Source organism: Athene cunicularia, assembly GCF_003259725.1.
Source record: "Athene cunicularia isolate RWA chromosome 8 unlocalized genomic scaffold, athCun1 chr8_part1, whole genome shotgun sequence".
NCBI classification, from domain to species: Eukaryota; Metazoa; Chordata; class Aves; order Strigiformes; family Strigidae; genus Athene; species Athene cunicularia.
The window spans coordinates 24,695,316-24,713,946 of record NW_020799109.1 but is presented as its reverse complement, the minus strand read 5'-3'; the positions used below and the strand labels follow the sequence as shown (position 1 = coordinate 24,713,946).

Here is an 18,631-nt window from a genome sequence, read left to right as displayed (position 1 = left end):
CCCCCCCCCCCAAAAAAAAAAAAAAAAAAAAAAAGGATTAAGGGAAATGTTATGGTCTCTTGTAATAACCCATGTTTTTTTTCTTTCAATTTTTGATTGTGCTTTAATCTTATTCTGTAGGAAGGCTAAGTATTTGCAAATCCAGATGATGTCAGCTGGCGACATAGATGTTCAGAACACCTGAATATCAACTATTTATCTCTGTCATCTGCACTTTTCCCTCAGCTCCCCTAGGCTATTAAGTTATTTTTGTTTGGGTCTTTAACATAGGAACGAACCAGAGAAAAATATTACTACAAAAAGGAAAAGCTCATAGACAGCTATAATTTCTTGTAAGAAATGTTGATTTCTTTCTACAAATAATTTGCTCCATCTTTTTGAAAATAACCGATTATAGTCTCTACTGACATAATGCTCCCTGTAGGTACAGAGCTGTTGATCCAAGGACTTCATAGATCTCTACCAAACAGAAGATGGTTTGGATTTCAACAGGCTTTATATTATCAGTGGCTGAAATGCTGCTATTCATATAGTATCAAAATGCTTATGCCTTGAAATTTGAGCTAATTAAAGATAGAGAAATATTTCCAAGTTGTTTCTGTTTTGCAGAGCAAAGGAGCCATTTTCTATTGCTGGCAAAATTATGTAAAAAGTAATGTGCAGTCAGGAAGAGATCTACACTACTAGATAATGCTTTTTATCTTGAAGGAACTCGGAGGTAGATAGAGAAGCAAGTCAGATATTTAAATAAACAATGGTCCAATGAGAGAGTCTGAGATGAAGTGAAGATGAAGAAATGCCCCTACCTCACACTCTCACCAATAGTCAGTTCTCCGCTGCAGCCTCCTTTTGTGGTTAAAAGTCTTGAGAACTGAGCTGCCTTCAGCTGTGCTCAGTAGCTCCCCAGGACTAATAGAGTTGGCACTTGCAAAAACATGAGTAGCAGTTGAGAGGACAATGTAATACCTGCATGTTCTTTCCTCCTTCTGCTTGCCATAAACAACATGCATTCAGCAAATCCACAACCAGCCTGCCAGTGCCATTAAGCAGAGCAGTGTGGAACAATCGTTTCTTTCTGCTCGTAGTAGACATGGGAAAGGAAGATCAAGGAAGGTACAGCAGGGCTAGAAAAGTCATAATTAAAGTTAGAGACTGGCCCTTAACAACAGACAAGTTTAGCACAGTATTGACATGAGTCTGGCTCTGGACTTTATACATGCACAAATACTGAAAGTCTACAAAAGGCAAAGCAAAAATTAATACGTTTTTTCTTCTGCATGTAGCACAAAATTGCCAGGCAAATATCACAGCTAATCTTCCATTCCTCATGTATAGGTGTTTCTTAATGACTGTGGGATAGTAGCCAGCGTTTCACAGTTGAAGTATCGTAACATCAGGGTCTGATACTGTCTCCTCTTGCAGACAATTCACATGTACTTCCTGCAAAGCAGCCTGGACTGTATCCCAAAGATTGCCACCCCCCACTGTATCATACTAATGAACCTGTACCACTAAAAATAATTACAAATGCAAATTTGGTGAAAAGGAGTTTTAATAGGGAAATTTCATGACTGCACTAGAGAAGTTGTGGTTTAGCACTAAGATAGGTCTGATTGCTTGAGCATGTGGGTGCTATGGTAACTCAGTTTCACCATTTGGAAGCACTTAAGCTCTAAACCACAGTATGCTGCACCCTCTTCCTTTTGAGTAGGGTTCTGTAGAAGAAAAACAGAAGTAAACAGCATGAGAGAAACCACAGAGCAGCAAAGGCGTTGTTAGCTGTAGTTGTACAAGTGGGTTACTGTAGTTGAACTCCTCCTATGAGGACTGAGGATGTAATTTAAAGTGCAGCGCAATTGATAGAAATGCCTTCCTCTGCCTGCTAAAAACACAATATTCCTGGACATTTATTTTAAGTTTCCATGAACTGTATACATGGAAGAAAGTATTTGAATTGCTTTACTTCAAATTTACTGAAAAATTCTAGATATCACCCCTAACAAACATTTCTATGAAACTAGTACTTCTTGAGGGAAATTTTTGGTTTTCCCTGTGTTTTTATTTTTCTCTTGAAATATTAAGCTCTTGAATTTATTTTGCATAATCAGAAAAATAATTTTTTTAAATAGTCTGAAATATTTAATTTGATTTCAAGTTAGTTGAGAAAAAAAATTATTTCAGTGTTTTTCTTGTGCTTTTCATCTTACCCTTTAAGACAGGCTCTGTATGTTAGCAGAAGTTATGCTTGCTATTAATTTGGTTTAGCTGATGAATGTTGACAAACTTTGATGTTTGTACTTCCTCTTCTTTCCTGAGCCTGCAACATTGTGTTCCTCCTTGTACCTGCCAGCTATAAATTCTTCTTAATTCTCTTTCTTCTGGCTGATCCCTTGTACCTGATTGCTGGTTAATTTGAATTTTTCACCTTCTTCAGTGCTGTAAATGTTGCTTAACACTTACCATTGACCCTGAAATGGAGAAGGAGAATGACAACTCCTGTCCTGGAAGCTGGGCAGCAAGGAGAGGGTTACAGATGTTGGGAAACAAGGGCAACCATTAATTTCAAAAGTCAATTTTTCCTAACAAAATAATAGCACATCCTATCAGATTTAGCTGTAGTGGAGGCCTGCACTTATTCCTGCAGTGTGGTTTGCAGGAACACTATGCATTCCACAATGCAGTTCAGGTCTGAGCCTTTGGCTCCGCAGACGTATACTTCAAAGTAAAATATATTTAAGTAAAATACATTTAAAGTAAAATATATTTTCTTTAAAAGTAGTTGGAAAGAGTGACAGGATCTTATGTGATGATTGTGATTGCAATGTGTTAAAGTGCCACTATGAGTGGCAATTATTAATGAACATGTATAAAAGGAAATATTTTTGAGAAATTAAAATAGAAACTATTTTAATTATAATTTTGGATAGTCAGCATGAGCATTACATCCTGATGCTAAAATGAAACAATTGGCATTTCTCAATCAAAACTATTTTGAATTCCTGTTAAATTAAAATTTACAGTTTCAACTTTTTATTGCTAATTTCTGCTGAAAATAAATATTGTATATATTGCCTGTGGGAATAGAAATTCTAATAGCTATTTAGTTTTCATTCTCAGCTACAGTAAAGGTATAGCATTCCTATGATTGCTGTAGGGCTATGAAGGTTTTTATCAATTAGATCATGGATTGCTTTGAAGTTATTTCATGGCTGCATCTTCCAATGACCAAAAGTGTAGGCATTTTTTTAGGACCCTCTGAAAAGTCCCATTTACCTGAGAAGTTTCTACATGGTAAATTCAAATGAATAATTTGGTTTTTGACTCAGAGCATGCAAACTTTCACATATTTTTGATGTGAACTGTACACAATTCTTTTAATCAGTTTTCAAAAAGCAGCAATTTGTCCAGAAACCGGGAACATGTGTTTGTGGTTTTTTTTTTTCTTCCCTGGAGTTAGTGACAAAGAATAAAGTGTAATTCTGCAGCCTGTGATTATGAAAGCACTTCAGCACACATGATCCTACCTATAAAATTTGAGGGGTCCTCTGTGGTATAGAATTACTCAGATATTTAAGTGTTTGCTAGCCTATTCATAGGCCTGCCTAGATTTATTTATAAAGTAGCAATAGATCCATTTATTTTATGTTTGCAGCAAAAAGTAGTAACATCTCTGGCCCTGATGCTCATTTACTTTAAGGTCCCTTTAGCTGGTTCTGACAGCACAAGGGAGCCTTAAAGTAGGTGTGAATCACATCCTATCCCACTTGATGTTTAAAAATAAATCAAAGAAGGGCGGCTGGCAGCATTTTGTAAGGCTCCTTGCCTTACTCACCCTTCACCTCCCACCAGGAACTGTTCTTTTTTTGCAATGTAGTATAGGCTTGCAGTAGAGCTAATGTCTGTGCTGTTTGCTGGAAGACCCCCTCAAAGAGTTTTACTCCATCTGAACAAGTAGACCACATCCTGTTGCTTTCTGTGCAGATGCAAAGAGCCCTGACCCTGCTGAAGCAGTGCTGTTCAGCTATAAAAAGAGGGAAGACAGAATCTGGACCTACACTAGCTGCTTTGTGTAAAGTGCTGCTCGATGGGGGTTGCTGGGGTCTGTCCAATATGCTGAAGGGTGGAGAGATCCTGGGAAAAGGGCAGCAGCTCTGCAGAATCACTAATCATTTTTCCTGTCAGAAAAACCTGACTGCCTATGGATTTGCAGACATAAGGCTGAGAGGAAGGATTACTTCCTCTGCCCCCTCCCCAGGTCTGGCAAAGACACGCAGAGTACAGCTGGATGTGAAGAGCCAGCTGGTATTGCACCATGCTAGATAAAACACCAAAGGTGCTATTAGCAGAAAGGGATCCTCCTTGCCATGTTTCTCTATCCTGTGTGCATGAAGGAATGCAATACTGCAGCACTCCTGTGCTCAGAGGAGACAAGCCTGAGCTAATGGCATGCAAGCACAGCCCCCTGCTCAGCCCAGCAGGACATACAAAGCCAAGGCCCATTTTACCCACAGCGCAAATTAAGCAGCAGAATGAAGTTACAAGGCATGTTCCCTGTCATCAGCTAATGGATTTTTTTCCCGTATAAACATGATAACGTTTTTAGACTTTTAATGCAGATTCAACAGTACCTCCATCTTATCAGCTGGAGTTTCCTTTAATAACACACCCGCACAGGAAATGTGTGCTGGCGCTTCCTTCTGCTCAAGATCAGACCCTGGACTTACTTGAAACTCAGTGTCTTTTAACATATCCTAGGTCTGAGTTGTCTTCTGTTGAATCACTTGGTCCTGCCAAGTGGAAAGCATTTTCACTTTATTCAGTCTTTTCTGAGAGGAGAGCAGCGAGCAGTAACTTTTTATACAGGTGTGACCACAGTTCGCTGCAGCGAGTGCAGTCGCTACTGCAGCAGCAGCGATATAGAGCTCCCATATCTCCAAATGTGACCTGTACATCCTTCTGTCCTTGAGGATTTCTTCAAAATATGATAATCCCATGTTTCACTCCCGGGACCTGTATGTCTTTGAGCTTTCAGGGGAAAGGGTGGTCAGCTTATCCATTTTAGGTGTATTTTGTTAAAGTCATTCCATCTAAAACCTTTCTTTCAAGCAGCAGCTGCACTCTGCAACTGGTCGCCAGAGAGGAAAGGGAAGGAAAGGGATTAGCCAAGCTCCCATCTACCCATGGGACATGCTGGTTGTATCTTTTTGCAGGACACCTGACTACGGCCAGATTCACTCAAACATTACTGATGAGTTGCAAACCTTTCAAGTATGTCAGCAAGAACCAACTGGTGGCCAAATCAAGAGAAGGGAAAGGGAAGCTTAGAAAAGTTCCTTCAGTAGTAGGAACTTTTTGTATACTTTAATTCTTCTGTTTGGGTTATCTGAGCCTATCCTATGCATATTATCTTAAAAATGTCTTATCGCTGGATGTAGTTTAAGATTTGAGAAAAGGTTTGGGATAGTTCCTGTTTAAACCCAGACCAACCTGCGTAGTTTGGTAATCATCAGGCTTTCACACTGCATGTCATATTTTTGGGGGGTTGGACACCCTTATTAAATTTTAAAGATATTCTTAGATTTCAGCCTTCAAGATTCCAGAGTTATGTTTTAGAATATAAACATGAGCAGACAGTTTTGACTTTGAAGTTAACTTTGCTAACCTGAGGTTAGCTCAGACATATTTGTTATCTGTGGGACATTTTGGGGAAAATACATTAATTGTAGCAATATGGCTACTAATATCGAAGTAACACAGTTTGGTGTGTTGGGATCCTTCAGTTTACCTAGTATCTCTCAATAAGGTTATATGGGGAAATGTATATGCTTTGCTGTTTGAGAGGATTTTTTTTAGTGTTCTGGTGCCACCTATTGAATTCTTTTCAGCTATGTTCTATTTCATGGCTACAATATATAATAGAAGAATCACAGAATCACAGAAGAGCAGGAGACCTTTTAAATGGTTCAAAGGAAATAAAACTGCCATAAAATTCTGATAAAATGCCAGTGTTTATTTGGAGGGGAAAAATCAGGCAATCTAGGACTATTGTTTTCCAAAGTGTTTTAAGAAGTGATCTACTCTAGTTGACACTGCTCTGAGCAGGGCAGTTGGACTAGATGATCTCTTGAGGACACTTCCAATCTTGAGTTCTATGATTGTGTGCAATATTTAGCATCTGTCACTGTGAGTGAGCAATAAACCTCATGCTATATTTAAGCTAGTAACATTATTCCTAACCTTACAAAGGAGTCGGTAAAGAAAATGACTTTCACAGGAATCTGAAGGAAGTGAATGAGGCGACCAGAGATACAACACTGTGACAAGCTTATGAGACCTCTTTTGCTTATATCCTACTTCACTTGGAAGAGGGAATTTTGAAGTATATATTTTTGTCTGCATCATGTTTGCATTAGAGATTAGTAAATATCTTGAAAGTTGATACTTTTTCTTTAAAAAATCATACTGGCTTTTCCCAAATTTTAATTTGTAGGAAGAGATCTTGAATAATGTACAGTCCACAATTAATTCAACTGCTCACTAGAAAAGTATATACAAGATTTTGGCTTTTGTTGAATTCATTTTTTTTTTTCATATAGCTCTGAGCATAAAGAAATTGCTCGGTCTCCATAGATGACTTTGTCATCACTTGTCATGGTCTTTTAATGGCTGTTGTTGGTCTTCTGAACTGTCCATATGGGGTCCAGAATCTATGGTAGCTATTGAGCAGCCAACATGTGTGCTGCTTCTTGTCAGGTCAATAAGGAGAAAATCTTTGGAGTCTCAGGAGTTCTGCCTATACTGAGCTTCTGTGTCAGAGATGAGACACATGGTTTTGACGCTGGCACAAGAACAGGGAAACAGAACATGTGTCCTTCATAAGTATTGCAGTTTTTCACATAAACCTGGATTTTAGCTTTAAAGGTCGAAGGAGTTTATTTTCAGAAGAGTAGAGCCACAAAAGTTGTGAAGTACCATGTAGGGAAGCTGAGAAATGTTAAACAGTGAAGTAGTATCTAAGAAACACATATGCCAAAAAAAGAAAAAAAAAAAAAAAGAAAATTCTGGGAAATAAACATAGTGGGAAAGAACAAGTAGAAAAAGGAAGAGAAAAAAAGCCAAACGGATGGAAGTTTGTGGACAGTCACAGCAAGGAATGTGTGAACAAGTGGGTTTGTTCCTTGCTGAAAGCATAACAGGCTGTGTTAGGGAGAGATGTCTCAAGAGAACAGGCATACTTTCAGGATGGATTTCAGGATACTTATGTCAAAGTGGAAGCTTCTAATCCTCAAAATGAGTAAAAGATATAGTGATGAGAACAAATTCATGGTTCCGACTATTGCCATTTATTTTAACATAAATTTTACATTACACAAACGCAAAATGTTTTGGGTCAAGATTTCAAAGCAGAGTGTAAAAATAAGGCTTGTTGTTATAAGTGTAAAAAGATCACAGCTCCCAGTTCAAGTTATAACCTAGAGATAAGAGTTATTTGGAGACATTCTTAAATATCAGCAGAATGGTCCAGGAAGGGTGCTGCCATTTAGAAATCAGTATTAAGGGAAGCAAACAGCTTTCAGGAATGCTGAGGCATGGGTTTCCACCTCCTGTATAGTGAGGATTATAGAAAGATAGGATTTTTCTTGACAAGAGAATTAGTGTTGGTATCTTTTCTTAGCAAGAAAGTCATTCTTCATGCAGTGAAAAGTCACCCTCTATTTGTTGATATTGCTTGTACTTGTATACACTGCTCTGTGATGATGTGAAAGATTTTGAGGGGTTTAGCTTTTGGTATTGCAAAAATACATTGACAAAAATGAAAATATTTAAGTATCCAGCCAAATCTGTCCTGAAAAATGTGGTTCAGAGAAAGCCATACAAACCATTGGCCGCCTTCTACTATAGATGAACTTCCCACATCCATGCATTGCTCACCTGATGATATTTTTTCCCCACTGTGCAGCAGGAGATGAAAATCTGGCAAACACCAGCTCTCCTTCCCTTACATCACCTCCACACTCCACATCACTCTCACCTTCAGGCACCACCGAAGGTAACGGTGAATTCATGACCACAGCACTGCTACTCTTCTGTTTTAGCTGAACTGGCATCTACTTCTATCATACATTGGTTAACTCCATCACTCTTAAAGCAATCTGGTGATTTATGTTGTCTGAGGTCAATTATATTACAAAATATTTGTTAACGTGATGAGGACCCATTTAGTTTTTTAGGTTAAATTAAGGATGGGGATTTGAAATGCTTTTTTCAAAGAATGCAATTAGAATTCAAGGTATAACATGCTGTTGTTATGAGCTCATGTTTTCCTCATGGACACCCCTTCCCTTTGAGCTCTCAGATGAGAGTTTCCTTCTGAGCTATCACAGTGGTCCTTCCTAGGTCAACAACATGAAAGAAAAGCACCCCAATCAGTCTGCAAGCTGCACATCAATTCACCCCCTTCAGCTGGTGTTTCCAAACACCTGAAATCAGTGCATCTTGCCAAAGGATGATCAAATCTCTTTGCCACAAAGGCAGCATAGACAAATTGGTAGGAATTGGGAATTAGCAGTCGCAGATTTAATCGCAAGCCATGCTCTTGTAATAAATCCAAGGAGATGCGTTCCACAGCCTGTGCAGCAACTGCAGAGCAATGTAAATGTGTTCTTTTTGACAGTGCTGCAGGGCTAAATGTAATTCAGAAAGCGGGTGGTAGTCTTTCTGCTTGTAACTGAACTTCTCACTTTCATGCATTGGTCACCTGCTGATACTTTTTCTCCACTGTGCAGCAGGAAAAGAAAATCTGGCAAACACCAGCTCTCCTTCCCTTACGTCACCTCCGCCTGCACACTCCACATCATTCTCACCTCCAGGCACCACCGAAGGTAACGGTGAATTCAAGACCATGGCATTGCTGCCCTTTTCCTGTTCAGCTGAACTGACATCCACCACAGCCTTCCTGATGCTGTCTCTACCCCTCAGGCTGCACAGCACAGACTCCTGGCTCAAGGAAAAATCATTTTTAATGTGGACAGTATCATATGCATGATATTTTGTGGGTCTGGTTGTTGTTACATGCTACTAAATATAACTTAAGAATGTGTAATTCCCTGGGAATCAGCTCAGCTGATAGTTGCGAGGAAGGAATGTTTCTTTTTATATTTTTGGCATATGATTGTGTTTAATTCTGTAAAAGTTTAATTTACACTCTCTCTCATTTTTTTTTTTTAAGGAGTTGAGTCAGCAGCGACTACACCTGGTAAGAAACTTTTAATTCACACAACAGAACTTTTTTTTTTTTTTTTTTTTTGTGGTAATTTCTTCTTTCCTTTTCCTGTGTACAGTTATCTCACAAAGTGTGTAATGCCTTTTCATTTCAGCTCAGTGAAATGAAATGTGCTGTCTTAAGAGGCAAGAATATCAGACAAGTCTGGTTCCGAGTCATAAATTTGAGTATATTTTAAAACGCAGCATTTAGCATAAAAGAGGTGCAATCAGCACCACAAAGGATTATACTCTCTGGATGTTCAGCTGACACCTGTTGGACCCCCTAACACCTTGAGCCTTTGCTTACTAACAGATTCACAGCACTCAATACAAGAGTGCTCCAGCACAGCAGCCCTCTGTTTTGTGCAGCTTTGTGTCCCTCCTTGACTGGAAAGCCTCCAGAGCATTAATGAAACTGCTGTACCTCTCACCACAGGTGTCTCTTCTGCAGACAGCACATATCTGTCCACGCACGCAGGCTCCGTCCCTGCCATGGGACTCAGCAACCCACCACACAGCAGCACTGCTGCCCTCACCACACGCACTCCCATTGCCTTCAAGAATGCTTCATCAGGTTTGCCATCTTCCTTCAGATGCCACTCACTGCTTCTGAACTGTAGAGGAAAGCTAAGTAATTCAGCCTCAGGGTAGCCTTTTCCAGATTATGGTCCATCAAGTGGAAAAGGTATCTGCAATTTGACACAGTGGCAATACCAGAATTTTTTCTAGGATCTGGTGTCTGATGGCCAAGTCTTGTAGTCACACAGTAGTATCAAAATGCCAGCTGCTGGCAATGAGGCTGTTGCCAAAGCAAGAGCAATAGGAGTGGACCTAAAAGAGAATGTAGAAAACTGTCAGTGGTTTATAAACAGGGAGATAAGTACTGAGATATTTATAGTAAGTAATAGTGAGCAAGTTCTGTGATCTAGCAAATGAACACTGCTGGAGTGCTTGTTTCTGGAAGAGCATGAGTACTATTCATAATTGTGTTTTGCTGATGAACATGGCAAAATATTTTAGTTTTTCCCAGTTCACAATTATTGACGCCATTTTTAAGCTGATCCTGGCCTGGATTATGCCTAAATAATGACCAAAACAAATTGTCCTTGTACATCGCAAAATTCTTCAGTAAGTGGTATATTCCTAAAGATTTGTTTTCTATTTAGATACTCATTTTCTGCTTTATTGAATATATTAACATGATTTTTCTTTCAGCACTCTTTTCTAAATTACAAAAACCCCAGAAGGAAAAAAAAAAAAAGCTGAGAAGGGCTGTAGTTTAAGACATTTCTGATGACTAGCTATATGAAATAGTGAATTCTACTTTTTAATGCTGATATGTTGTTTATTTTCTTACAGATGATTACAATTCAACATCCTTGCACAGCACCATCTCACCAGTCAGCATGCCAGCAAACATTGGGATCAGCCCCAATCACACAATAGGTGACAAACTTGCACACAGTTATCACAATTATGATACTGCAAGCACCAAAAATTTGTTAGAATGAGGGAATCTGGTTTGAATTTCTTTTATCAAACTTAGGCATACAAATTAGTCATACAACTGCAATAGATTGAAGAGATTTTTAGGAATCTTAATAGTTTATGAGTAATATTAAAGATATTAGACTTGCTACTTGTCCACCAAGTGAAAAATAGAAATTATTTCCACACAGTGGCATAGTAGGAGGGCAAATCTGTCAATTACTGTGTCAGTACTCCTCTTGATATTTGCAGAAATTTGCCCAAGCAGCAAAAAATTATGAATACATCCAAGATCTGTGTGCTTCTCTGTTTTCCAGTGGCTTCCCTTTTGTTTCACTCACCATAAACATTTTCTTGGGACCTAATATTGTAAGCACTAACACACATTATTATTGCAATTGGGAAGTAAGAAATTACTCAGGTCAGTAAAACATATGTGTGTGCTTGAGCAAAGTACATTTGGGAGTTGGACTCTTACCATCTTTGTAACTGCCCTTCGAGTATTTGTAGGCTGCTATCAGCTCTTTGTGAGCTTAGCTTTTACTTGTGGGTCTTCTGCCCCTAACCATCTTGGTAACTCTCCACTGGACACTCTCAGTTTACTCTCTCATTAGGGGCACTACTCAGCCAGAAGACACCCATCTTGGAGGGATGCAAATCTAGGGCCCATCTTCTATGAAAAAAAAAAAAAAAAATCAGTTTCTTTTGGTAATACTTTTAAGATAGTAAGTAATTGTTTTCAGGATTAAGTTCTTTGCTCAAGCTTCCATACAGATTTTCTAAATACAAGCTCATAATTTCTTTGGGGTATTTCAGTGTAAAAATAGTTGTAAAATGATCTGTACTGTTGCATACACCTCTTTCCAAAGGTAAGAGTAGCTGTGTAAAAAAGCAGATAAACTTTGTTTGTTTATTGACATTGGATACTGTTCAGTTAGGTGTTCCACAGCATATTTATCCTGCTATGGTTTATCATAGGGAAACTGCTATAGCTTATCATACTGCTATCAGAATATGTGATTTTGAAATATTCCTGTGTAACTAGAATACAGAAATGTTATTAATAACCAGTTTGATTTGTAGCCAGTGATGTAATTGGAAAATGATGTAAGACACATGATCCCTAAAATAGCTAGTTAAAAAATTGGGTTATAGGTAGCTGATGTTTTCTTCCCTTTTTCAAATGTGAGTGGAGTGCTAAATACTATTACTTGTATTGAATATATTGAATTATAAGTTTTGTCCAATACTCTGGGAAAACAAACAAACAAACAAACAAACAACAACCAAACCTACTGAGCTAAACCTTCATTTTGTTTTCTTTTTGTATAGCAGCTACCACAGCAACAACTGAAGAGTCTTGTGGTAAGAACCAAACCCATTATTTTTCCTCAGTCTCATCTCAAGTTATTTTATAAACTGTCTTCCAATTATGAAAGAGTAGGATTAAAGTTATTATCATTTCTGGTCTTCTCAACTCCATTTACAGTTCTGTTAAATTGACTGTACTAGGCTGTTGATTTCAGGGCTGCAGAAGAGATCTGCTTTCATTCCACTAGGCCCTCTCTAATTTTTCCCCATCGGGCTAATAAACATGTGCTGCAAACTGCAATTCATAACTAAAGTAAGACTAAAGTTTGGACACTGGTTTCTCTCTCTTCAGAATTAGAGACCTCTCTTTTCTAATTTTCAGGAATAGACTATAGTCATTATTTACAAAATGGTTATGAAATTCTTTGAACAAGAAAATTTGGAATTTCAGTTCAAACAAATGATTGAATGTGACAAAACAAAGTATTTCACATTGAACTGACATTTTAAATTAAAGCAAATCTGGTTCTGGAATATTAATCTTTTTAATTATTTAGTTTTCCTAGCTAGAGAATTAGTTCAAAGAATATTTTCCTAAGGAAGTTTTCTGTTTTGACTAAACAATTTTTTTAAGTGAAAGATAAATAAAAAGAAAAATCAAACACAATTTTGCTGTATTTTCTGATTCTTAAAACACATATGGTGCTGGGGATGACATAAATCATGTAATGATTCTTAAAAATTGTCATAAAATAATTATTTGCTATTTTATTATTTTTCTTTTAGGCTTCAGCATAGCACGTATAAAAGATGAGAATAACATGGCTGAAGTTACACTGGCAAATCTCACAAAAAACAGAGAATATGCTATTGTGGGGACTAACAAGATCTTTAGTGTGAATTCCAGTACAGTAAAACTTCAGAGATGCATGAGATATAAAGTTGAAAATTGCAAAGAATACCTTATTATTCCGCCTGGTAGGTATAAAAGGAGTATAGTAATTTCTTCTTTTTTTAACTTTTTTTTTTTTTTTTTTTACCTCTCAGTATTTTCTTAAAGTAGGAAGTAAAAAAAAGTCATTTTCTCATTGTAAATGAAAAAAAGGAACTTTAACTACGTTGGCCATCTGCAGCATGGTTAACAATAGCAAGATCAGCCAGCACTTGAATGTTACTGTTTGTGCTAGATGTTTTGTGCACTAAAGAGTTTGTTGAATTGAAAGCTTCATTTATTATTTGAATACCAGCAGTGTCTTTATCTCATGTAGGCTTTTTCAATTTTTATTTTCCATTTCTTAATAAATTCTTTGTATAGTATTCTGTGCCAATTATATCTTCTTGTCGCAGAACAAGTTAACAAATATAAAAGAATAAATTGCTGTTTAAGGAATCAATATAGCCAGTGTCACAGCGACATACAGTATTAATCCTTTTCAGAGAGCAGCAAGACTCCTTTCAAGGTTAAGAATGAAACCAGCACATCTGCAAAGTTATGTTGGGAAGACTCACTTAGCTGTGCTAATGTGACTGCTAATATTAGTTGCAAAGGTAAGACACTTCTAAGATATTTTACAATTTGTTTTTTTAATTCATTTATTTATTTTTAAAAGCAATGTTGATGTTATCTTTTGATGAAGGACTGCCATTTTGAGGGAAGGGCTGTTCAGAATTTCTGGGATTGCCAGGCTGGGGACTACCATCCACACACACTGCAGATCTGGGGAAAGTTCAAACCCAGAGAGCTCATTTCCTGAGTTTACGAACTGCAGGCTTCTGGAGATCCTGCTTGATGGTCTGAAGGGGAGATGAGAGTTTGGAAATCCTGCAATCTATGGGTCTGCTGTGAGCTGATCGCTTGCAGATTACCTGGGCAGCTGGTTCTCTGCTCTTGGAGCTGGCCAGTCTGAGGAGACACTGGTTCAAAGGCAGCTAGGGTGGTAAGGAAGATATGGATACTGGATGTCCTCATGTGTCCCAAAAAAATGTGATGAATGTCTGGGGCTGAGGATGTCATGTTTCAGGGAGCTGAAGAGCTAAGAAGCCACTCCAGGGTTCTGCCAGACTCCCATGAAATGTTTTGATTTCTGTGGGAAAACTGTTTTCTTAGAAAGTCAGATCATACGAGCTTTACTGATGAAAATTAAAGATCTATACAAACTAATTTAGTATAAAAGAACCTAGATTAAAGCCTAGTCATTGGGTTAGGTTGTACACTTTTGTGTTTGGAATATTATGATAGTTTATTAAAAATTATGTTGAACAAATATGGTAGAGAAAATCCCAGTTAAGATGGTACCATGTACTTCTGGAGTTGTGTAAAATATTGATAAAACTCTTTTTGTGTCTACAGATTTAACAAACTTTATAGCGTTTAATCAAACTTGTAAACAGCTGAACTATTTATCACCCAACCATGAGTACAACTGCACTGCTACTTTAAGGGTTTTTGAAAAGGAATTTGTCAGCCAAAAGTTCACCATAGAAACAGATTATGGTGGTAAGTGTAATGCTTATTTTGTTTTATTTTCACATATTTCTGGAAACCCCTACTATGAATCCCACTATCTGTGTTTCCTGGGGTTGAATATATATTTTGAGCAGCATGCTCAGCCACTCTTAAAAAAAAAAAAAAAAAAAAAAAAAAAAAAAAAAAAAGTGCAGGCCTAGTCAAACCCAGATGTTAAATTCTTGATTTCAAGAAAGTTGTGACAGAATAATTGCAAAGAATGTGTCCGGATAAAAATTATGTGTTTTTCCAAATTGTTGTCCTTGGAAATAGCTTAGGGTTTTTTTCTGAATTAAAAAGGAAATCAACTTAAATGAAAGAACCTGCAAATTAAAATCAAAACAATGTATAATATTTGGAGATGTTGGACAATTTTAGTAATATGTAATATTGCTGTATTCACCTTGTTCTGAATTAAATTTATGCAATTACTCTAATATGATACTCAATTTATACTTATGTATAATTTCTTCAAATAGACTATGAAAAATATTGTATGGTTGGTACCTTGCTTAAGTACCCAATGCAATTTAATTTAATCAAAGTAGGTAAAAATTTGAGTATTTTTGCATTTTCTTTCAAACATTTCCTTCCCTCCCTGTTATTTTTCTTTTACACAGCTCCAGAAGCACCAGAAAACCTTACAGTAGTTTGTGATGCCAGAAATGTATCAGTTACATGGGAGGAACCTATCAATCATTCAAAGGGTCCTATAGATGGCTATATAGTGAAATGCAATAACACAGGTAAATATATGCCTCTTCAGTACTGCGTAATTCATTGCTTGTTTTAATATTTACAGAGCACCAAGCATGATGCACTGTCACAGAATCACAGAGTCATCTAGGTTGGAAAAGACCTTGAAGATCATCCAGTCCAACCATTAACCTAACACTGACAGTTCCCAACTACACCATATCCCTCAGCGCTATGTCAGCTCTACTCTTAAACACCTCCAGGGATGGGGACTCCACCACCTCCCTGGGCAGCCCATTCCAATGCCCAACAACCCCTTCTGTAAAGAAATGCTTCCTCATATCTAGTCTAAACCTTCTCTGGTACAACTTGAGGCTGTTACCTCTTGTCCTATCGCTTATTACTTGGTTAAAGAGACTCATCCCCAGCTCTCTGCAACCTACTTTCAGGTAGTTGTAGAGGGCGATGAGGTCTCCCCTCAGCCTCCTCTTCTCCAGACTAAACACCCCCAGTTCCCTCAGCCGCTCCCCGTACGACCTGTGCTCCAGACCCTTCACCAGCTTTGTTGCCCTTCTCTGGACACGCTCGAGTCATTCAATGTCCTTTTTGTAGTGAGGGGCCCAAAACTGAACACAGGAATTGAGGGGCGGCCTCACCAGTGCCGAGTACAGGGGTCAGATCCCTTCCCTGTCCCTGCTGGCTACGCTATTGCTGATACATGCCAGGATGCCCTTGGCCTTTTTGGCCACCTGGGCACACTGCTGGTATGTCAAACCATATTGGAATCTCTTCAAATGATGCTTTTTAAAATTTATTTATCAGTACAAACGTTTAAGTTTCTTTTGACGTTGCTTCAGTTGAACCATGTGGTTATTCAGTTTACCATTTCAGAACACAACTCCATCACCCTTTAGTTCTCATGCTTCTTGTATCAAGAATAATTTATGACAAGATCATCAGTTGCCTTATCAGTTCGTACCATGATGCTCTCTGTCACAGAAAATGCTGCTATAGCTGGCTAATATATTCTTTGAGAAGACAGGGACCTGCTTTCTGAGTGACAACATTGTATTTCAAAGTCAGTAGTCCTAAGTATGGCAGTTAGCATATACATGTTTAGATAGGTAAATCCAGGTAGATGTCTTCTACTAAGTGGTCACTCCTTTCAGATGTGCTGTTTTAGATGACCTTCCATTTAGATGGATAAATCTGCATCTGTTATACCATGTTTTCCAGGTGTGAGCTCTTCTTCAAAACATGGACTGGAAAATCATGTTTTGAAATTGAAAAGCCTGGTACATGATTCCAGGAAATATATGTCAAGTTTAAGCTAGTCCAGGGTTAATTCATTCTTTCTGTTCACATACTGCGTGATTTGTAAACCTGGACTGCCACAGAGAGCAAAGGCTGTCATTCTCCTGTGCTCCTCAGATACACATATTCTCTCCCATTCTCCCTGCCCCACTACCCAAAAGGGTGGCAGCCCTGTGCACCAGTTTCTGTGGTTCCAGTTTGGCCAGTGTAGGAGACCAAAGTAGTATACTGGGGTGCAGGGAGGTCACATCTGAAGCTGCCTGAAGGAAACATGGAAAGGCCACTGCTCCCCAGTTCTCCAAGCCACCAAAGCCCCAGCTGCAGTGTGGGTAATAGCTTTGCTCACATTGCTTCTTGTGCAATTCCTTTGTCCTGCTGCCGCTACCAAAAGCACATGACATCTCTTGCATCATACCAGAACAGACTTGCCCAGTGTGCAGTGACTTTTGACATTTGTCTACACACGCCTTCCCAAGCTGAACACAGTAGAAAGTATCAGCCTCTCTTTATCAATGAGCTTTATGTTAGTTTTTAATTAAATTCACCCATTCCCACCAAAAGCTGAGAAAGTAAAAAACAAAACAGAACAAAACCTCAATTTTCTACCTTTTTGATTTGAGAATATATGTATTCCTCTTCCTGAGCCTTCACTTAGCATTAGTAAGCAAGACAAACCAAGTACAAGATAATTAAAATAAAAGTACAAATGACAGTGGTTTCAGGTAGCTCCGATGAAGTGTAATAGTTCCTGTGGTTCTAACATCAATTTCATTAATGAATTTCATTTCTCATTTTTTCATAAAGAGAACAAGAATGTCACTGTGACTAAGTCTGATTGCTCTAACTTAACACCTTATGCCAGAGGTTCTGTATCTGTGACTCCATTTACAAAGAGCAAATATAATAATGAAGAATTTTGGGGAAAAACTGTAATACATGACTTTACAACAAAATCAGCAGGTAAGTCTCTTGTTTTCTAACTGTTATGAACAAGGCTGATACTAACATGGGCAATATTTACTTTCTTATTGTGCTTCATTATATTTTATATATGTTATTACTGTTAGCCAAGAAACTGAAGAAGAATTTTATTGACATTCATAAAATTAGTGTTTCTTTCTAAATTAATGTTAATTTATTTTAAATTATGCATTTAGTATTAATATTCTTCTTACATGCGATATTTTTTAAAAAATCTGCGTTCATTTGAAATTCTTGATAAGATTTTAGACAGCATTATGTCTCAATCTGAAAAAAAGATTCAAATTAAACAAAAAGAGAATAAAAAACATTTGTTTTTTTCTTCCTGTCATGAAAACTACAAAGATGTGCAGAATTTACTTTGTGTTCTGTAGTTGCCGGTTTGCTCAAAGTAGACCTGCATTACCCAGGCTACACCAATACTGATGTTTGTACCGAGTTTCAGTTAGTTTGGATGTACACCTACACAGTCAGCTTTTAAGACTCTATGTTAGGTTAAAGCCAAATGTATGCCAACCTTTGTGCTCTCAGAAATGTCTGTGCACCTTTTTGGGGCTATATTTTCAAAGCTTACCCCTGTGGTCCTGATTCTTTGTTTGCCATACATGTTCGATTAGTAGAACTACAAGAAAAGCTAAAAAATAACACCCCCAAAACCATAACACTTTACAGATACTTTCCTGATGCAGACAAGTTCTATTAGGGACACAGTCCTTTCTATTTTGTTATTGATGTCCATCCCCACCCCCTTTCCTTTTAATATTCAAATGTAGGGTCTCACACTGGTTTAGTTCCTTTTTAAGAAATAAATAAACCAAACACAAAAAAAACCCCATCCAAAACCCTAAATTTCTTTAACTTCTTCCAGTACTTTTTTAGCTCTATTTCCACCACTTCCATACTCAGCTAATATACCTAATACAGCTGTAGGGAAACTGATGGTTTATACCTGGTAAAATACTAAATTATTTCCTTTAATTTCACTGAATAAGCAAAAGGGGTTTCTTTAGTGAAAAATGAAATATTATTTTTATGCTAGTGATGTAATGATAGTTTAAAGTGGTGATTCCC

At 37.7% G+C, this 18,631-nt stretch overlaps 1 protein-coding gene across 3 annotated transcripts in view; it reads left to right on the top strand.

Moving 5' to 3' along the window:
- The window catches only part of PTPRC (protein tyrosine phosphatase, receptor type C), a 64,678-nt gene that overhangs the window by 27,904 nt on the left and 18,143 nt on the right, over window positions 1-18,631 (top strand). For 2 of the 3 annotated variants that reach the window (XM_026853369.1, XM_026853368.1), the window contains exons 3-10: window positions 9,230-9,256; window positions 10,624-10,710; window positions 12,085-12,117; window positions 12,850-13,041; window positions 13,501-13,611; window positions 14,414-14,560; window positions 15,190-15,315; window positions 17,384-17,539. In XM_026853369.1, the coding sequence (XP_026709170.1) occupies window positions 9,230-9,256; window positions 10,624-10,710; window positions 12,085-12,117; window positions 12,850-13,041; window positions 13,501-13,611; window positions 14,414-14,560; window positions 15,190-15,315; window positions 17,384-17,539 (879 nt within the window). The remainder of the gene's footprint in view (window positions 1-9,229; window positions 9,257-10,623; window positions 10,711-12,084; window positions 12,118-12,849; window positions 13,042-13,500; window positions 13,612-14,413; window positions 14,561-15,189; window positions 15,316-17,383; window positions 17,540-18,631) is intronic. The other variant, XM_026853370.1, reaches the window with a different exon arrangement.